The sequence below is a fragment of the Rosa chinensis genome, chromosome 5, assembly GCF_002994745.2.
Source record: "Rosa chinensis cultivar Old Blush chromosome 5, RchiOBHm-V2, whole genome shotgun sequence".
NCBI classification, from domain to species: domain Eukaryota; kingdom Viridiplantae; phylum Streptophyta; class Magnoliopsida; order Rosales; family Rosaceae; genus Rosa; species Rosa chinensis.
In genome coordinates, this window is record NC_037092.1 from 60,990,829 (window position 1) to 61,006,513 (window position 15,685).

At 37.9% G+C, this 15,685-nt stretch overlaps 1 protein-coding gene and 1 non-coding gene across 2 annotated transcripts; one reads left to right on the forward strand and one right to left on the reverse strand.

Moving 5' to 3' along the window:
• Positions 1 to 10,337: 10,337 nt before the first annotated feature.
• Positions 10,338 to 10,411, reverse strand: TRNAN-GUU. Its single transcript has one exon. It is a non-coding gene; the product is annotated as a tRNA-Asn (tRNA).
• Positions 10,412 to 10,519: 108 nt separating this feature from the next.
• LOC112166205 (vacuolar protein sorting-associated protein 24 homolog 1) lies at positions 10,520 to 14,470 on the forward strand. The gene is made up of 6 exons (XM_024302983.2): positions 10,520 to 10,737; positions 10,911 to 10,987; positions 11,524 to 11,626; positions 12,229 to 12,350; positions 13,724 to 13,915; positions 14,018 to 14,470. Exons 1-6 carry the CDS (start codon positions 10,626 to 10,628, stop codon positions 14,096 to 14,098), a joined length of 687 nt encoding a protein of 228 aa, XP_024158751.1. The 5' UTR covers positions 10,520 to 10,625; the 3' UTR covers positions 14,099 to 14,470.
• Positions 14,471 to 15,685: the final 1,215 nt, after the last annotated feature.

Genomic DNA, 15,685 nt, shown 5'->3' on the forward strand with positions numbered 1-15,685 from the left:
ATCGAATCGATGTTAATGCAAGACGGATCACAAGGTTTCATGAGCTCATTGGAGCTATGAATATCGCTGAAAAGCATGACAATATCCTTGTGAAGAACTATAATTCGAGATCCGTGGAAACAGAGCATATTCTGGAATCCAATTATAGTCGCACCTCTAAGAGAGGGCGCCAAGAGTGAAACCCTAATATTAGGTATACTTCTGGACATTCTGATCCATATAATCGCTCTACTTGGGAAGGTAACCGCCAAAATAGGCGAACACGGAACCGAAGAGGTAAACGTGGAAAGAGAGAGGGAGGCAACGCCTCTGGCCATGTTGGTGGCGCCACAAACACTAAGAGCCATCTAAATGACGTTTTCAAAGTGCCTCAATCAATGGAGTTCGAGCAAAGAGATGTATGTTCTCGATGTGGAGTGTCTGATCATTGGGCACACATTTGTAGAGCTCGTGAAGAACTTGTCACCGCCTACAAAGCATATTGTGAAGCAAGAGAAGCTCACTATGTGGAATAAGAAGATCACGAAGATGATCTAAAGTGAAGGGTTGGAGATTACAAATCTGGCTGGGATCAATAGATCGCCAATTCTGTTTAAGTCTTTATTTTTCCAAGAGATGTAATAGGCAATTGTCATATACTTTGTAGTAAATGCCAATGGTTTAGTCTTTCTTCAAAGTAGGCTCACCCACAGTAAGTGTGATGTCTAGGAAGGTTTTGAGATTAGTGGTACTTATGTGAGCCTTGCTCCACCGACATCTCTCTACTCACCTGGTCACATTTATTTTGGAATTACCGAAAGAAGTTAGACGACTACCATTGTTTTGCATTAGCTAGCATTTGGATTAGATTCTCCTAATGGTTAAGAGACAATGATGTACTCTGTTGGCTTATGAATAAAATTTCGAGTTCTTTTCATTATGACTCCATTTTGATTCTGAGCATATGACTTTGTGACTACGATGGCTAGACCATCAATATTAATTCAAGGACATGGAATAGCCCAAGTTCCACTCGCAAAATGGCACCTTGATTACAGTTGTCACAGAAACTCTCTACGCTCTTAGGGCACATAGTACCCTATGAATAGCCAACGAATTCCATGCGAAAATGCATGTAGAGAACGGAAATGAGTTCCTTTGCATTACCTCTAATGATTGCAAACAAAGACGCATCTTAGAGAAGTTTATGTGTCTCTCTAGTGAACTTTATGTCACTATTCGAGCTATTAATTCAATAAAAGTTATGAGAGAAGATCTCTCGGATTTAGACACATATTGGCTTTGTCACGACAGGATCGATCATCCTAGTCATGATATGATGATCCGTCTACAAAGACTTCACACGGACATCTTTACAAAGCCCGTTCCTTAGGGAAATTAGGATTGAGACCGTCCTCTGCAAAGGATATGACAATACTCATTCTGTTCTTACAAATAATCCGTAGGGATTTTGTGGATTGATTCAACCAACTTGCGGACGCTTAAATATTTCATGATATTGGTTGACACGCAAACACGCTGGTCACGAGTTGTGCCATTGTCCACATATAAATGCTGCTTACGCTACACTCCTAGCTCATATCATATGACAATGGGCTCACTCCCCAGATCATCCTATTCAGTCAATTGGATTTGACTATGCTAGAGAGTTTACATCGAAAGACTTTCGATGGATATTGCAATGGGCTTGATGTTGGACATCACATTCCCATGTACACACCCAATTGGTCTCGCGGAAACGACTACGATGGTTGTCCGAACATTGGTAATGCACACCAATCTTCTTACATCCGCTTGGGTTGATGCAATATCGCATGCAGCTATGCTAATTCGTCTACGACCTACCGCCACTCAATGTCCCTATGCGTTACAGCTAGTGACTGGGTACACGTATTTTGTACTTACGCACATTTGAGTGAGCTATTTATGTGCCCATTGCGCCTCCACATTGCGCTATGATAGGTCCTTACAGACGAATGGGCAACTACGTTGGATTTGAGACTCCAACCATCGTCCGCCACTTAATGCCCTTGCTAGGCGATCTCCTTACCGCTAGATTTACGGATGTCACTTTGATGAGACAGTCTTCCCGTCGTTCAGGGAAGATAAGAACACGAATGTTCAACAGGAACGACAGAAATTGTAGTGGCTTGTCCCCACTATGTCTCATCTCGATCCCTATTAAAGTGACGAGATCACACAAATATGCTGCAAACATGCCTGAAAGGAAGGACGTCCCTACGAGAGGACGTAGCGCCACCCTACACGGAGGTAGGCATGGCGCCAACGCCAAAGAGAGTGGCACTCTGGCGTTACAGGCCATGGCCCCAGCTAGGATGCTTGGGAGGTCCGTGGGTTCGAAGGATGCTTTGGCACATTCCAATCTATTGATCATCGACACTCAAAATCCGTCTCATGAGTATCTTCCAGGTTATGGTTATTGTTGGGGGACGCCTCAACGTCAGAACCTATTCCTGAGAATATAGAGCTCTATGAAAATTACACTAGTGTACATGAGACGTGTGATAGAAACTCCATCATAATTGGTGATGTAGTTGCGTATTTTGTTGCGCATGAGTTTGTTGAGTCAGATGATATCGAACCACGCTCCGTTGATGAATGAATGCCAACGTAGAGAGTTTTGGCCTAAATGGAAAGATGCGATCCAGGTTAAGATGGATTCTCTAACGAAGAGAAAGGTTTTCGAGCTAGAGATGCTAACACCTCCTGACATAAAACCTATTGACTAATGGGTCTTCGTTAGAAAGCGTGATGAGAAAAAGAGATGGTAATCTCGCCTTATGGCGCAAGGCTTCTCACAAAACGCCCTGGAATCGACTACGATGAGACATATTCTCTCGTAATGGATGTCATTGCACTCCACTACCTTTTCAGTTTGGTAGTTTCCGAATAACTGAACATGCAGCTTACAAATATGGTCACTACGTATCTCTATAGGGATCTAGATACGGAATATACATGAAGGTTCATGGCGAACTTCATTTACCCAAGTCAAGAGGCTCTAGACCACGAAGCGCGTTTACAATAAGGTTGAAACGCTCACTAAAGTGGCTACTTGATTGGGAAGGGATATGCCCACGCGTTTCTATAACAAGTTTCGGATTCTATCGTGGTTCATGTTGGACATGATCTTCATTAGAAGCCTTTAAAGAGTTAAGGGAAACCGCTGAACACTTGAAATCCGAGTTTGAGATGAAGGATTTTGGGAGAACACGATTATGTCTCGGTTTGGAACTTGAGCATCGTGTCGATAGATGCTTAGGCATTTTGACAAGGTTAAGCCTTCAAGCACCCCCATGATCGTCCGTAGTCTTGACCCTGAAAAGGATCCTCTTCGTCGAAAGGATGATGACGAAGATGTGCTAGAGGCAGAAGTGCCTTACCTAGTACAATAGGCGCATTATTGTACTTATGCCAATGCACAAGACCGGACATCTCATATGTTGTGAACTTGTTAGCTAAGATATAGCTCTGCGCCAACGCGACGCCATTAGATTGGTGTAAAAGATATCCTTCAGTACTTGAGATGTACGATTGATATGGGCTTATTCTATCCCTACAAAGAGATGATGGATTCGGACCCATCACACACCAGGTACGCCACCAACACTGGCCTGCGTCCACTATCCCCATCCCAAAACGACATGTGTTTTGGAAGGTTTTGCTGATGTTGGGTATTTCTCTGACCCACACAAAGGTCATTCCCAATCCGGTTAAGTGTTCACCATGGGAAAAGACCGTGACATCTTGGAGGTCTACAGAATAGACCCTAGTCGCTATATCTTCAAACAATGCAGAGATCATTGCTCTTCACGAAGTGGTTTGTGAATGTATATGGATTGGATCCATCATTACGCATGTTCGAAGCAATTGTGGTTTGAAGTCTACCACAGATGAGCCTACGAGCATTTAGGATAATGTTGCTTGTTTTGAACAAATGAGGCAAGGCTACATCAAAAGCGACAAAACCAAGCTTAATCAGCAACAACAGGCTCTCCTCGAGATCAAAGTGAATTAGGTTCGATCTGAGGACAGTGAGGCAGACTTGTTTACTAAGTCATTGCTCAAATCCACGTTCGAGAAACATGTGGCAAGAATTGACTTGCAGAAATTATCTGAACTCCCATGATCGTAGTCATCAGGGGGAGGCGCAGACATCAGGGGGAGATGTCTACATGTTCATCTCGAATCGTGAAGGGTGTGTTGTGCTCTTTTTCCCCTTCGACCGAGGTTATTTTTGTCCCACTGGGTTTTTGTTACTCGGCAAGGTTTTTAACTAGGCAACGAGAGAAGCACCGCGTTTGGGTAACACAAGGGGGAGTGTTCAAGGAAAACCTAATTTGTGTTTAGCCCAAACTCTAGGTTACTTGACCTAGTGGTAATAAGATTTAATTAGAAGGATCTAGAATCCTAATCAATGTAGAATTACTTTCCTTGTATGATTGAGATTCTATGCATTGTAATCCTCTATATAAAGAGGCCCCTATTATCAATGAGAATACACAGCGATTATCTCTCAATTTCTGATTCCCTAAAACATAATTAATATATTGTTAAGCTAACGGATTTCATTAATATATGAAGGAGTTGAGGAGCTAGCTAGCTAACAGTCTTTTAGTTTCCAATTTCATATATGCATCAAGAGGCAAAGTTTAACTTTGCTAGCTAGGGCTTGCATAGGAAGCACCGATGATAAAGGAACATTGTCTCTTTTCTCTTTTTCTTTTTGGTCACAACATTGTCTCTTTTCTCTTTTTCTTTTTGGTTACAACATTCTCTCTTTTCAGTAGCAAATATAAACACGAAGGAGCTTCCTCATGAAACACTTCTCAATCTCTCCACAATACATGCATAAAATTACAAAATAGAATACAATATATATATATATATATATATATATTTGCTGGCGAAATCATAAAAACACAATTGACATGATCGGTTGAAGTTGTTTAAGTGTTGCTTTCGTTCCAAGTAAAGTAACATGTGAGTGAAGAATTACAAAATCTCCCTTCCAAGTTCTAAACTATTTAACTTATAATATTTTATAACAATATTGTCAGACACTAATTTTCACCTTTTCAATATGGATAACGGATAATCCACCCTAACAATCCTAATCGAATTCATAATTTCTCTATGGAGAATCCTGGATTAATATAAGGTGACAAGCAAATAATGGCATACATCATTTGCATATATGCTATTTGATCGTCCAGCACAAAGTGCATTGTTGATAGTACAATTTCTTAAGCAGATCGACAAGCCTGGCTATTCTGCTTATAGCTAAGGTGGAATCAAAATCAATCATAAGGAATCCAATATATATTGTACGGCCGTCCCAATTATTAGACAGATTGGATCCCACAGAAATAATAATTTAAATTGCATAAATGGTATTCGAGGTACGGATTTGCATGCAAAACCCTCTCCGCTAACCCTACCCCAGCCTAGCTATAGCTACCACATATAGCAATTGGACTATATTATCATCTTATTAATCTAAAAAAAAAAAATTGTCTGGGGCATTCATAAATCATAATAATTTATGATTGAGGTCGATTAATTTGTCAAATACTTGGCTTTCACGTTATCTTTTTCGTTATCTCAAGATTTGATGAGACTTTGAGATTAACACATACGACACACTTCGAATCTATATTACAACTTGATCATAACATCCCACCTGCCCGGTATGTCATATATGCTGAAACAAAACAATATACGAATACATATACAAATAAACACACATCTTCAACTTAAGAAGGATAATATTGTTTAGGTTTTGTGCATTAACGTTTTAGATCTTACGAATCAATTGTGGTAGTCAGACATTTCTGCAAGACGTATATATGATCTGAAAATGGTGTTTTTTTTTTCCCAATGGTTTTGGAGGGGGGCGGCAGGCATGTGCTCTTGTCTAACATGAATGAGCTAGTTCAATTAAACTTTAAGAGTCCATTTCAACATATAACGTAGAAAATATATGCAACATGTCTTTGATTAAACTTTGAATGGAGTTATAGCTTGGAATAGACCATCTCTATATGTATATAAATATACCACTAGCTTCTAGTCAACTACTCGAACAGGGAATACCCTACCGACAATCAGAACTGCCGGTGCTCTTCAATTCATGTGTAGTCTAAACCTAATCTTTGAACTTGTAAGCCATTCAATTCCCTGTAGCTATTTCAATTCAAAACGAGTGTACTTGTAACTGATATGCCTGTAACTAATTCATATACCTAAACAGATTTTAGTAATATGCCTCCCTAATGTCTTATTCATCGGTGAACAATATAGATACGAAATTTACTATCATTTCAATCATATATCAGGGCCCATTTAGTGAGGGAACTTTTTTTTTTTGTTATTTTAATGGATACCTTATTAGACCAACTTTTTGATATCCAAATCTCTACAATTTAGTTTTTAGGTCTATATGAGTAGATTACAACTATAAATTTTCAGTCAAATTGATGATCATTAAGGCATTCAAAACTATGATTTACAATTATAAACATGAACGGTTCAGGTTGGACAGATTTGGTTCGTCCATTGATTTAATAACAAATTACCACTACTTACACTTTTAGCCCATAAATTACCATCAGCAAGCCTTTTTTTTTTTTTTTTGAATTCCCATGCGCTAGTGTGCAAGACCCATGCACAAGATCTAATACCTTGCGGTCAAATTCCTTCTGTTTTTGAGTTATTTCTATTGACAAATAAATTATGAAATTGCCCTTGTGGTTTGGATAATGTGAATTAACATTTCTGAATGTCAATAGCATTATGAAGAAATAATATTTCTACATTCTATCTTTGTTTTTCTTAGAAACAACTCATTTATTTAATAATCCCAAAAACTATTTATACATATTACAATATAAAATTTGAACACTATATCATTTATCTCTGGCTTTGCTGCTTTCACATACAAGTTACTTTGAATTTCACCTCTTCTCATGGTGAAGAAGTTTCTCCAGCAGGATTTCCTCATGTGCTTAAGGCTCTCTTTGATTTCCTTTTAAATATGTAGCACATTGTCTGCGTAAACAATTCTATCCCTGACTCCTTGGTTATTTGCAATATATACAACAAGGTTTAGGATATATATGCTCCACAGTCAAACTACAAAATGATAGTGAAATCTAAGTGAAGGTATTCATTTAGTTAAAGCTACTGACATTCAGTAAGGTAAGTAAAAAGAAATCTTACAATACATTGCTGCAAGCATATTACATATAGTAGCAAATTAATATTGCATCCTCTTCTTTTATTGCAGCAGCCTTCCTCTTTGCCATTGCTATTAATCTGCCTATATGATATGTAAATATATGAGTATTGCTAAAAACTAAAAATATTGACCTTCAGTAGAACATCTTTATGTGTATTAACCCTTAGTAGCTTACACATGAAAGTCATATGTTATGTATTTACACAATCATGCAGTATAAAGAATAGGCGCGGATTGTAAGGAAATCAAATGATGCATCCCACATTTTCAAAGCAATGAATTATATGGATGCTAGAAACCAACAACTTTAAGGAAATTCTGAAGCTATTGAAACACAGCTTAGTAGGGTACTGACCCTCAAAAGCTAACTCAATTCCACTCAAATATGAACTCTGATGTTGACCAAAGGAACCAAGATATTAAGTGCACATACGTTACCGTAAAAATTTGAACTCTTCCATTTTATTAAGGAAAAGAGGGATACTAGCCCTCAATACCACATTGCACATTTTAATGCTATTGACCCTCAAAACTCAGGTTTTACTCACTCCACATAGACTGTTGCTACTCAATTCTCACTAGCTTTAACTACAATTGAAATTTTAATGCTACTAAGTCTCAAAACTCAGGTTTTACTCACTCCAAAACTCAAGTTTTGCTAACTGCAATTGAAATTTTAATGCTACTAACCTTTAAAACTATTCAATTAAGCCAAACAAGCTACTGGTACTCAATCCTCACTAGCTTTAACTGCAATTGAAATTTTAATGCTACTGACCTTCAAAACTATTCAATCAAAGCCAAACAAGCCACTCTAATTGAAATTTTAATGCTACTGACCCCCAAAACAAGCTATTGGTACTCAATCCTTAGTAGCTTTAACTCTAATTGAACTTTTAATGCTACTGACCCTCAAAACAAGCTACTGGTACTCAATCCTCACTAGCTTTAACTCTAATTGAAATTTCAATGCTTTTTAAAAAAAAACTTTTTTTTTTTAAATTTAAAGATGATCAAAGGATTTCACTCCTACCCCCATGGTGACTCATTAACTCGAACCCATGACCTGGATCTTAGGTAGTGGGTCCTCTAACCACTGAACTAACACCACTTCGTCAAAAAAACTACTGACCATCAAAACTATTCAATCAAGCTAAAACTTAGGTTTTAGTCAAACCAAATAGGCTACTGCTACTCACTCTTCACTATGCTTAACTGTAATTGAAATTTTTCACCATTTCTAAATAGTTTCATGCATCTTCTCATCCTAACCCTAACTATACTGTATCAGAAAGTTAATTAGATCTCAAATCTAGTAACCTAGCTGCATAAATTGGTTATTCACTTTCTTTGAATTTCTCAGTAATCAAACCAAACCATCAATCAGTAATCAGTAATCAAGACTATATCTATTGACCATCAATAACTAGAAATTTCTTTGGCTACTGACCTTCAAGGCCTAGCGCCGCAGGATCCTTGATCTGTTGCTTCGCCGCCGGAGCCTCGATCTGTTGCTTCGCCGCTAGAACCTTGCTTTGTTGCTTCGCCGATGAAATGGAGGTTTATTTTGGGGAGAAATGGATTTGAGTGACAGAGAGAGAGAACTGATGTATCGTGATATAGTGAGTGGTAATTTTTGTAATTTCATAGAAGTTTAATTGTCCGTTATGTCTTTGACGTAAATGAACAGTGACCGCACGGAAATCGTATCAATGGCCTTTGCACACGGGAAAGAAATATAACAATTTGTAGTTAATGTTCATTACCTCTTGATTTAAACTAATTCGATACCTTAACGATCATTAATTTAGCTGAAAATTTGCAGATTTGATCTATATATTAGAACAAAAAAATTGAATAGTCCAGATGTTGGAATGCGATCGAAAAGTGAGTCCTACAAGAGATCCCTTAAAATAAGAAATGGATCCCTCACTAGAAAGGCCCTAGTCATATATAAGTTAGTATATAGTTGTTTCTTTTTTTGGTGGGGGTTGTTACTACAAAGACAAAGACAGTTGTACGTTTCAACTTTCACTAGACACTACAAGAGGTCTTGTCCTTCATTACCGACTTTTGAATATAGGGATTGGCTCTTTTGATCCTATGAAGTATTATATATACAACAATTGTTGATCCTCTTGGATAGAATGGATGTGCTCTTTCGTTTTTATTTTTTTTATTTTTTGAGAATGGGATGGATGTGCTTTTCACTATTCACTACAAGAGGTCCTGTCCTTCATTACCGACTATTGAATATTGGGATTGGCTCTTTTGATCGTATGAAGTATTATATGTACAACAATTGTTGATCCTCTTGGATAGAATGGAGGAGGTGCTCTTTTTTTTTTTTTTGAGGATGGGATGGATGTGCTTTTCACTATTCACTACAAGAGGTCTTGTCCTTCATTACCGGCTTTTGAATATAGGGATTGGCTCTTTTGATCCTATGAAATATTATATATACAACAGTTGTTGATCCTCTTGGATAGAATGGATGTGCTTTGGTTTAACACATCTATCAAAATTCTCACCATACATAAATTCTCCTTATAAGAAATAGAAATTATGTCGTTCTTCCTGTTGCTCGATCTACATGGTAGTACTATTAAGTCTTAAATATTACATGGATCCTTTGCCAAAAAAGAAGAAGAAGGGATTACATGAATCGTGGGTGGAATGTCTTGGTTTCACCTAATTTGTCCACGTTGTAACCCTTTCTTGTAGGTCTTTTCATAAAAGGAGGGGTAAAACTCTGTCTGGCAATTTTTCGTTTTGAATTCTAACCAGGTAAAGTGTTTTTGACTAGGACACTACAATTGTCTTTGTATGTTTGTGTCGAAGATCGATTTTCCAGGAAAAAAAAAAAACTGAACATGAAGAAGTGACATTGCTTAGATTCCAAAACAAAGGACATTGCTTACAATTGGGTTTGCTGAATGTAATTGGGCCCTAATTAGGTTTAATTAGCGCAACACTTGGGCTGAGACATTTTAACGTATCCAATTAGTGTTAAACCTAGAGTCCAAAACTTGGAAAGTAACAAAAACAAAAGAAAATATAATAGCCAAAAGAAAAGCGCTAGAAGGAGGGTTTGAACCTCCGACCTTGTGGTTAACAGCCACACGCTCTAACCAGCTGAGCTATTCCAGCTTTGATGTACTCTTATTATAATATAACTATAATAAATTATTTAAACTTACAACAGAAATAGAAATTGGGCTTTTTTTAACAGTTTTGTTTTAATTTGAATTTGATCAAAATCAATATATGTAGAACAAAAGCAAAGTAAAGCTGAGCAGCACATATTTTGGATTCCTTCCTCACCATCACAGAGAGACATCGTAAGAAACAAAACAACATTCTAATGGAGAAGGTGATGAATATCATCAAGCCAAAACCAAACCCACAGCAGCAATTGCGAGATTGGCAGCGTAAACTTCGCCAAGAGTGCCGCAACATCGAACGCCAAATTCGAGGTAGTCTATTCTTCTCAATTACCCAATTCGTTATTCCGTCTAAAGTTTCACTCTTTTTGATTAAAAATTGAAACTTTGGGTGATTCCTAGGATGGTTTGGGTTCATGGATCATGGGATTTGCATTATTGGGTGTGGTTAATTTTGGTCGGTTTGTATTGGGTTTTTGCTTCAGATATACAAAGAGAGGAGAAAAGTGTGCAAAAAGCAATTAAAGATGCTGCCAAGAGAAATGACATGGGTTCTGCAAAGGTGCTCTCTTTTTTCCTCCTAAAGCCTTTTTGTTCTGAGCCAAGGTTTTTTTACTCTCAATTTCCCAGTTTTGTGCATTGATTTCTATGACTTTATGATATGTCATTGCTTTACACTGGATTATAATGATCATATTAGACTTAATGAGAGCGTATGTTTTCGCTATGTATAACCAAATTGAAAGAGGTAGTAAATATCCAGCTATCGTGAAATTGTTAACTTTATAGGAGAAAGCAAGTAACCCAAATACAGGCATTTTTCTTTCCTATACTTGATGAAGGTTTAGTATCTTTATCTACTTAGAACATACTTCAATCATGAACTGTCATAATGAAAGGATGTGGTTGGGAACTAAGGTTCTAGATATACTTGTAGGCATTACATGTTGAAGATAGTGAGCTAAAGGGCGCTCTCCAGTTTGATTTTGATCCTTGCCATGTGGTTTTGTTTGGTTCCATATTTTATTTGGCAGAATATATAAGTGATCAGTGGCTTAGTTTGATTTCTGACTCCTGTTTAATATCTCTTTATGTCAGTCACTTGCTGTAGAAATTGTGAGATCTAGAAAGACAGTGAACCGTCTTCATGAAAACAAGGCGCAACTCAATTCAATATCAATGCACCTCGGGGAGAGCGTTGGTACGAATTTTCTATTACTTGAGCCTGTATACATTCCATCACTGGTGCTACTGCTGCCCATTAACTAATTATGACTTGGCTTCTGGTTGTTTTAGGATTTTGAAACTAGAATCTCCTTTCAGTACTTGAACTTGAATGCTTTTCAGTGGCCAAACGATATAGTAGTTTAGCAGCTATTGTCGTTACTAACGACTAAATGTCCTATCAAAAGATACTACATTTTCAGGGCTTCCCTTGTAAATTTATAGGAAGTGAGAGAAGGAAGCTTTCTAATAGGTTCAAATGACATCTTAGACCGTATAGATGATTAAACTAGCCACCTTGAAACACAGTGCAAAGTTATCTTGGAACTCTTTTAGAACTAGCCAATGTTTAGTCCAGTGAAGATAATTCCTATGTTCTACTAGGATGTTGAGTTGATAAATTGGTGAGTTAAGAATAAGGGTTAAATTGAGTGAATGGCAAGGACAAGCATATCTTGGTGTAGTTATGGTTACTAATAAAGTAATAATATATAGTCTCGGGCTTTTTTTGTCTTTTTCCCCTCTCTTCAGTTGTGTTGTTTGACTTAATTCTTCTCATACATGTGGTTAATTTTGCAGCTATTGCCCGTACTGTTGGCCATTTATCCAAGAGTGCTGAGGTCATGAAGCTTGTTAATAACCTGATGAAGGCTCCAGAAGTGGCTGTTACAATGCAAGAATTTAGCAAGGAGATGACTAAGGTATGCCTTCATCTAACAAATAAGCATAAAGTTGATAGCTTTCGTTTTCTTAGTTTCAGATTTATTGGATACATGGAATATACATGTTGAACAATACTTTCTTTACATTGATGTGTAATTAAAATTGCATTGTAAGTGTTTTTATTACTCAAAAAAATATATTTTTCAATTCTTTCCTTATTAAAGAGTCTAGGAAAGTATGAAAATAGTAAGTAGTACCTTCCTTCATTTAACCAAAAACGAGAGCTAGGAAGCAAATAGTTTTTCCCGCATTTTGGTCACTGTTGTCGATTTGGTGAGAATAGGCAACAGTTTTGTAATAAGTTCCCCCCTGAGGCCCTGATTGCAAGTTGCATAACTCATTCCATCCGACCTAACTGAACCCACTTCAACCAACAAACTGTAGGTTTGTTCTGAGCAGCCAGCCAAAAGCAGAAGAAAAGGTACCATTGAAGAGGAAAACACCAGATTTCATAACTCCATAAGGACTAGGTATCAAATCAGCCAGGAATACATGAATTTCATGTAGTAAGTTGGAAGAGGTCCAGAGGATGAGGGCCGGACCATCTAAAACCATCTAGTTAGAACACACCTGATCATTTTCAGAAATAATAGAGTGCCCTATAGCCAAACCATAATAGGAATAGATTGACCAAACGAAACCAACTTCAACAACAAACTGTTGGTTTAGAGTTTCTGAGCTTCTCCCAGGCAGGAGCAGAAGAAAAAGTACCATTGAAGAGGGAAAATACCAGATTTCACCACCCCTAGAAGGACTGGATTTTCATATTAGCTGTGGATACATGAATTTCAATTAGTAACTAGTAAGCTAGAAGAGGATGAGGGGTGGATCATCTATCATCATCTAGTTAGAACAGGCCTTACCATCCCTATGAAAACTAGAGGGCTCTGTAACATTTGAGCCATAAGCAAGCGGAGATAAATGCTCCAAAAGGATGCCAATTGTAATACCAGAGGGATATAAAGGAGCCATTACCAATCCTATGAAGTATCCATAATCTTACAGTACTCTTTAATTAAGCAATTTTGTCCATTTCCCAAAAAACACTTGGGGAGGGCTGATGTCTCAAATACTATCGCCGTCCAAGTGATAGGCATTAATCTGAGCAGCCCAAATGCTTCACTTCCAGAAACATTCAACAAATGTTGAATAATAAAAGCAGAATTCTAATGATGGAGTCTCTTTAACCCAAGGCCACCCGATTTGGCCATTTGGGAAGCCAAAGCTCATCATAGGAGACGTTTTTGGTGTACTGGCCATTAGATGTTATTATCAATTATGCTTGTTGCCTTGGCTATCTAGTTATCAGGTCCTCTACTGAATAAGCACTCATATATTGTGTGTGACGTAGGCTGGGGTAATTGAAGAGATCGTGAATGATAGTCTTGACACGGCACTAGACTCGGAGGACATTGAAGACGAGATAGAGGAGGAAGTTGATAAGGTTTTGACTGCTATAGCCGGTGAGACTGCTGCACAACTTCCAGAAGCTGTCAGGAAGGAGAAGTTGAAGCAACCTGCTAGTGCCCAAGCTGCACAGGAGGTATGTGTGATGTAACTGTCATATGATAAACTCAAGTTTCAATCGTAAGTTCCTGGCTTTGAAAAAGGCAGGAGAGCATTAAATGCCATGTTACTTCTGCAGGAAGAAGCAATAGCTGAGGGTGCCGATGATGAGGAAGAGTTGGAAGAAATACGAGCCAGACTTGCCAAAGTAAGGTCATAAGGTAGATTTTAAGGCTTTCAGCCTCTGCCTTTTCTCTTCTCCAAGCATTACATTACCGAGGCGGATGCACTATCTGAATGTAGCATCTCGACCAGATTGAGATTGCAACAGTGAAGCCCCATCTACTACTGACAGAGAACACCAGAGATGTTTTGTCTACTGTATATTATATTCAAGCAGCTTGTTAAAGAGTTTACACAGTAAGCTGCAATTGTGCAATATTAAAGTGCTAATAGATTATAGTTTGTCGATCTCTTTTAATATCTATATGAAGTTCAAGTTGTGTGCAACTTGCATTTGCTCTTTATCATAAAGTGATGCTGATTTCATGTAACTGGGCATGAGATCATAGCATGACGTGTTTTGATGTTATTATCCGGATACATAGAGCTTACAGCAACCAGATGATCATCACCACATTCTTTTCCTTCAGCTAACATGGCCAAGAACTTGAGTCTAGTTTGTCCGTTAAGTTCATGTTTAGATCATTGGATCTCCAAACTCAAACTGGTTGAAATTTACTGTTGGACAGTATAATGATCTAAGGGGTTATGGTAACAGCGGTAAGGTCAGTTCAGGGTTTGGACTTGCTGTACATGGTCTTACTGGATGGAAAACGTGGCAAAATCATGGTATGAGTGCTCCTTAATCTTCAACCATTGGATTTGGTCAACAGGATCAAAGTACAACCGGGCGGCCGGTTGGATGCATATGAGGGGAAGACAAGTTGACACATTTTTGTATCTATAAACCGAAAATCTATTTTGTAAAATGCTACCAAACTGTACTTAAATAAAATAAAAACTGCTTAGTGGTTGTGTTTCTGCTTCATTAAGGAAGATGAGAGGAAGATGGTTCTGTCTTTCAAGTCGCTCCAACTCTTGCAAGTCTCGATGTTTTCAAAGCTTTTGTCCAACTATTTGAGAATTTTCCTCTTCTTCATTAGCATCGCCAGTCTTGCGTTTTTCTAAAGGCAAAGATATATCTTGTATGCAACTATAATTCCCAACTTTTTTTTTATGTTCTATAATGTATTAGAGGACATTGCTACTAAAAGAAAATATCCCAATAACAAAATCTAATCCCTCGAATCATGATTAGTGGTATTCACACACTCATCAAGCACTAATTTCACCATTTATGAGGAAGGTGCTAAATTAATGTTGTATAATGTATGAGAGGGCAATACTACAAGAGAAAATTCCTCAAATCCCGTGTTCCTTAAATTGAGGGTTAGTGTTATTATTGAACCTCATCAGTTGCTCTACTGAATAAGCACTTATATATTGTGTGTGACGCATGCTGGGGAAATTGAAGAGATGGTGAATGATAGTCTTGACACAGCACTAGACTCGTCTTACACGCTTATCATCCTCCTAACCTACTCTCTATCACACTTATCATCCTCCCAACCTACTCTCTATCCTCCTAACCTATTTGCTTATATATATTTGGATGTCCCTCTTATATGAAACTAAGAAAACTTAGTGAGCAACACAAAAGATGGAGTCGGACTCCGGACTCCCTCAAAGTAGAGAAGATAGAGAGCCAAATTCAACCACTTGAACCAAACAAAGGCACCACCTT

Bases quoted from the DNA above. Each gene is read 5' to 3' on its own strand.
- LOC112166205 (XM_024302983.2), top strand. From the start codon at position 10,626: ATGGAGAAGGTGATGAATATCATCAAGCCAAAACCAAACCCACAGCAG. The intron at 10,738-10,910 runs GTAGTCTATTCT...TTTTTGCTTCAG, and splicing joins CATCGAACGCCAAATTCGAG to ATATACAAAGAGAGGAGAAA. The intron at 11,627-12,228 runs GTACGAATTTTC...TTAATTTTGCAG, and splicing joins GCACCTCGGGGAGAGCGTTG to CTATTGCCCGTACTGTTGGC.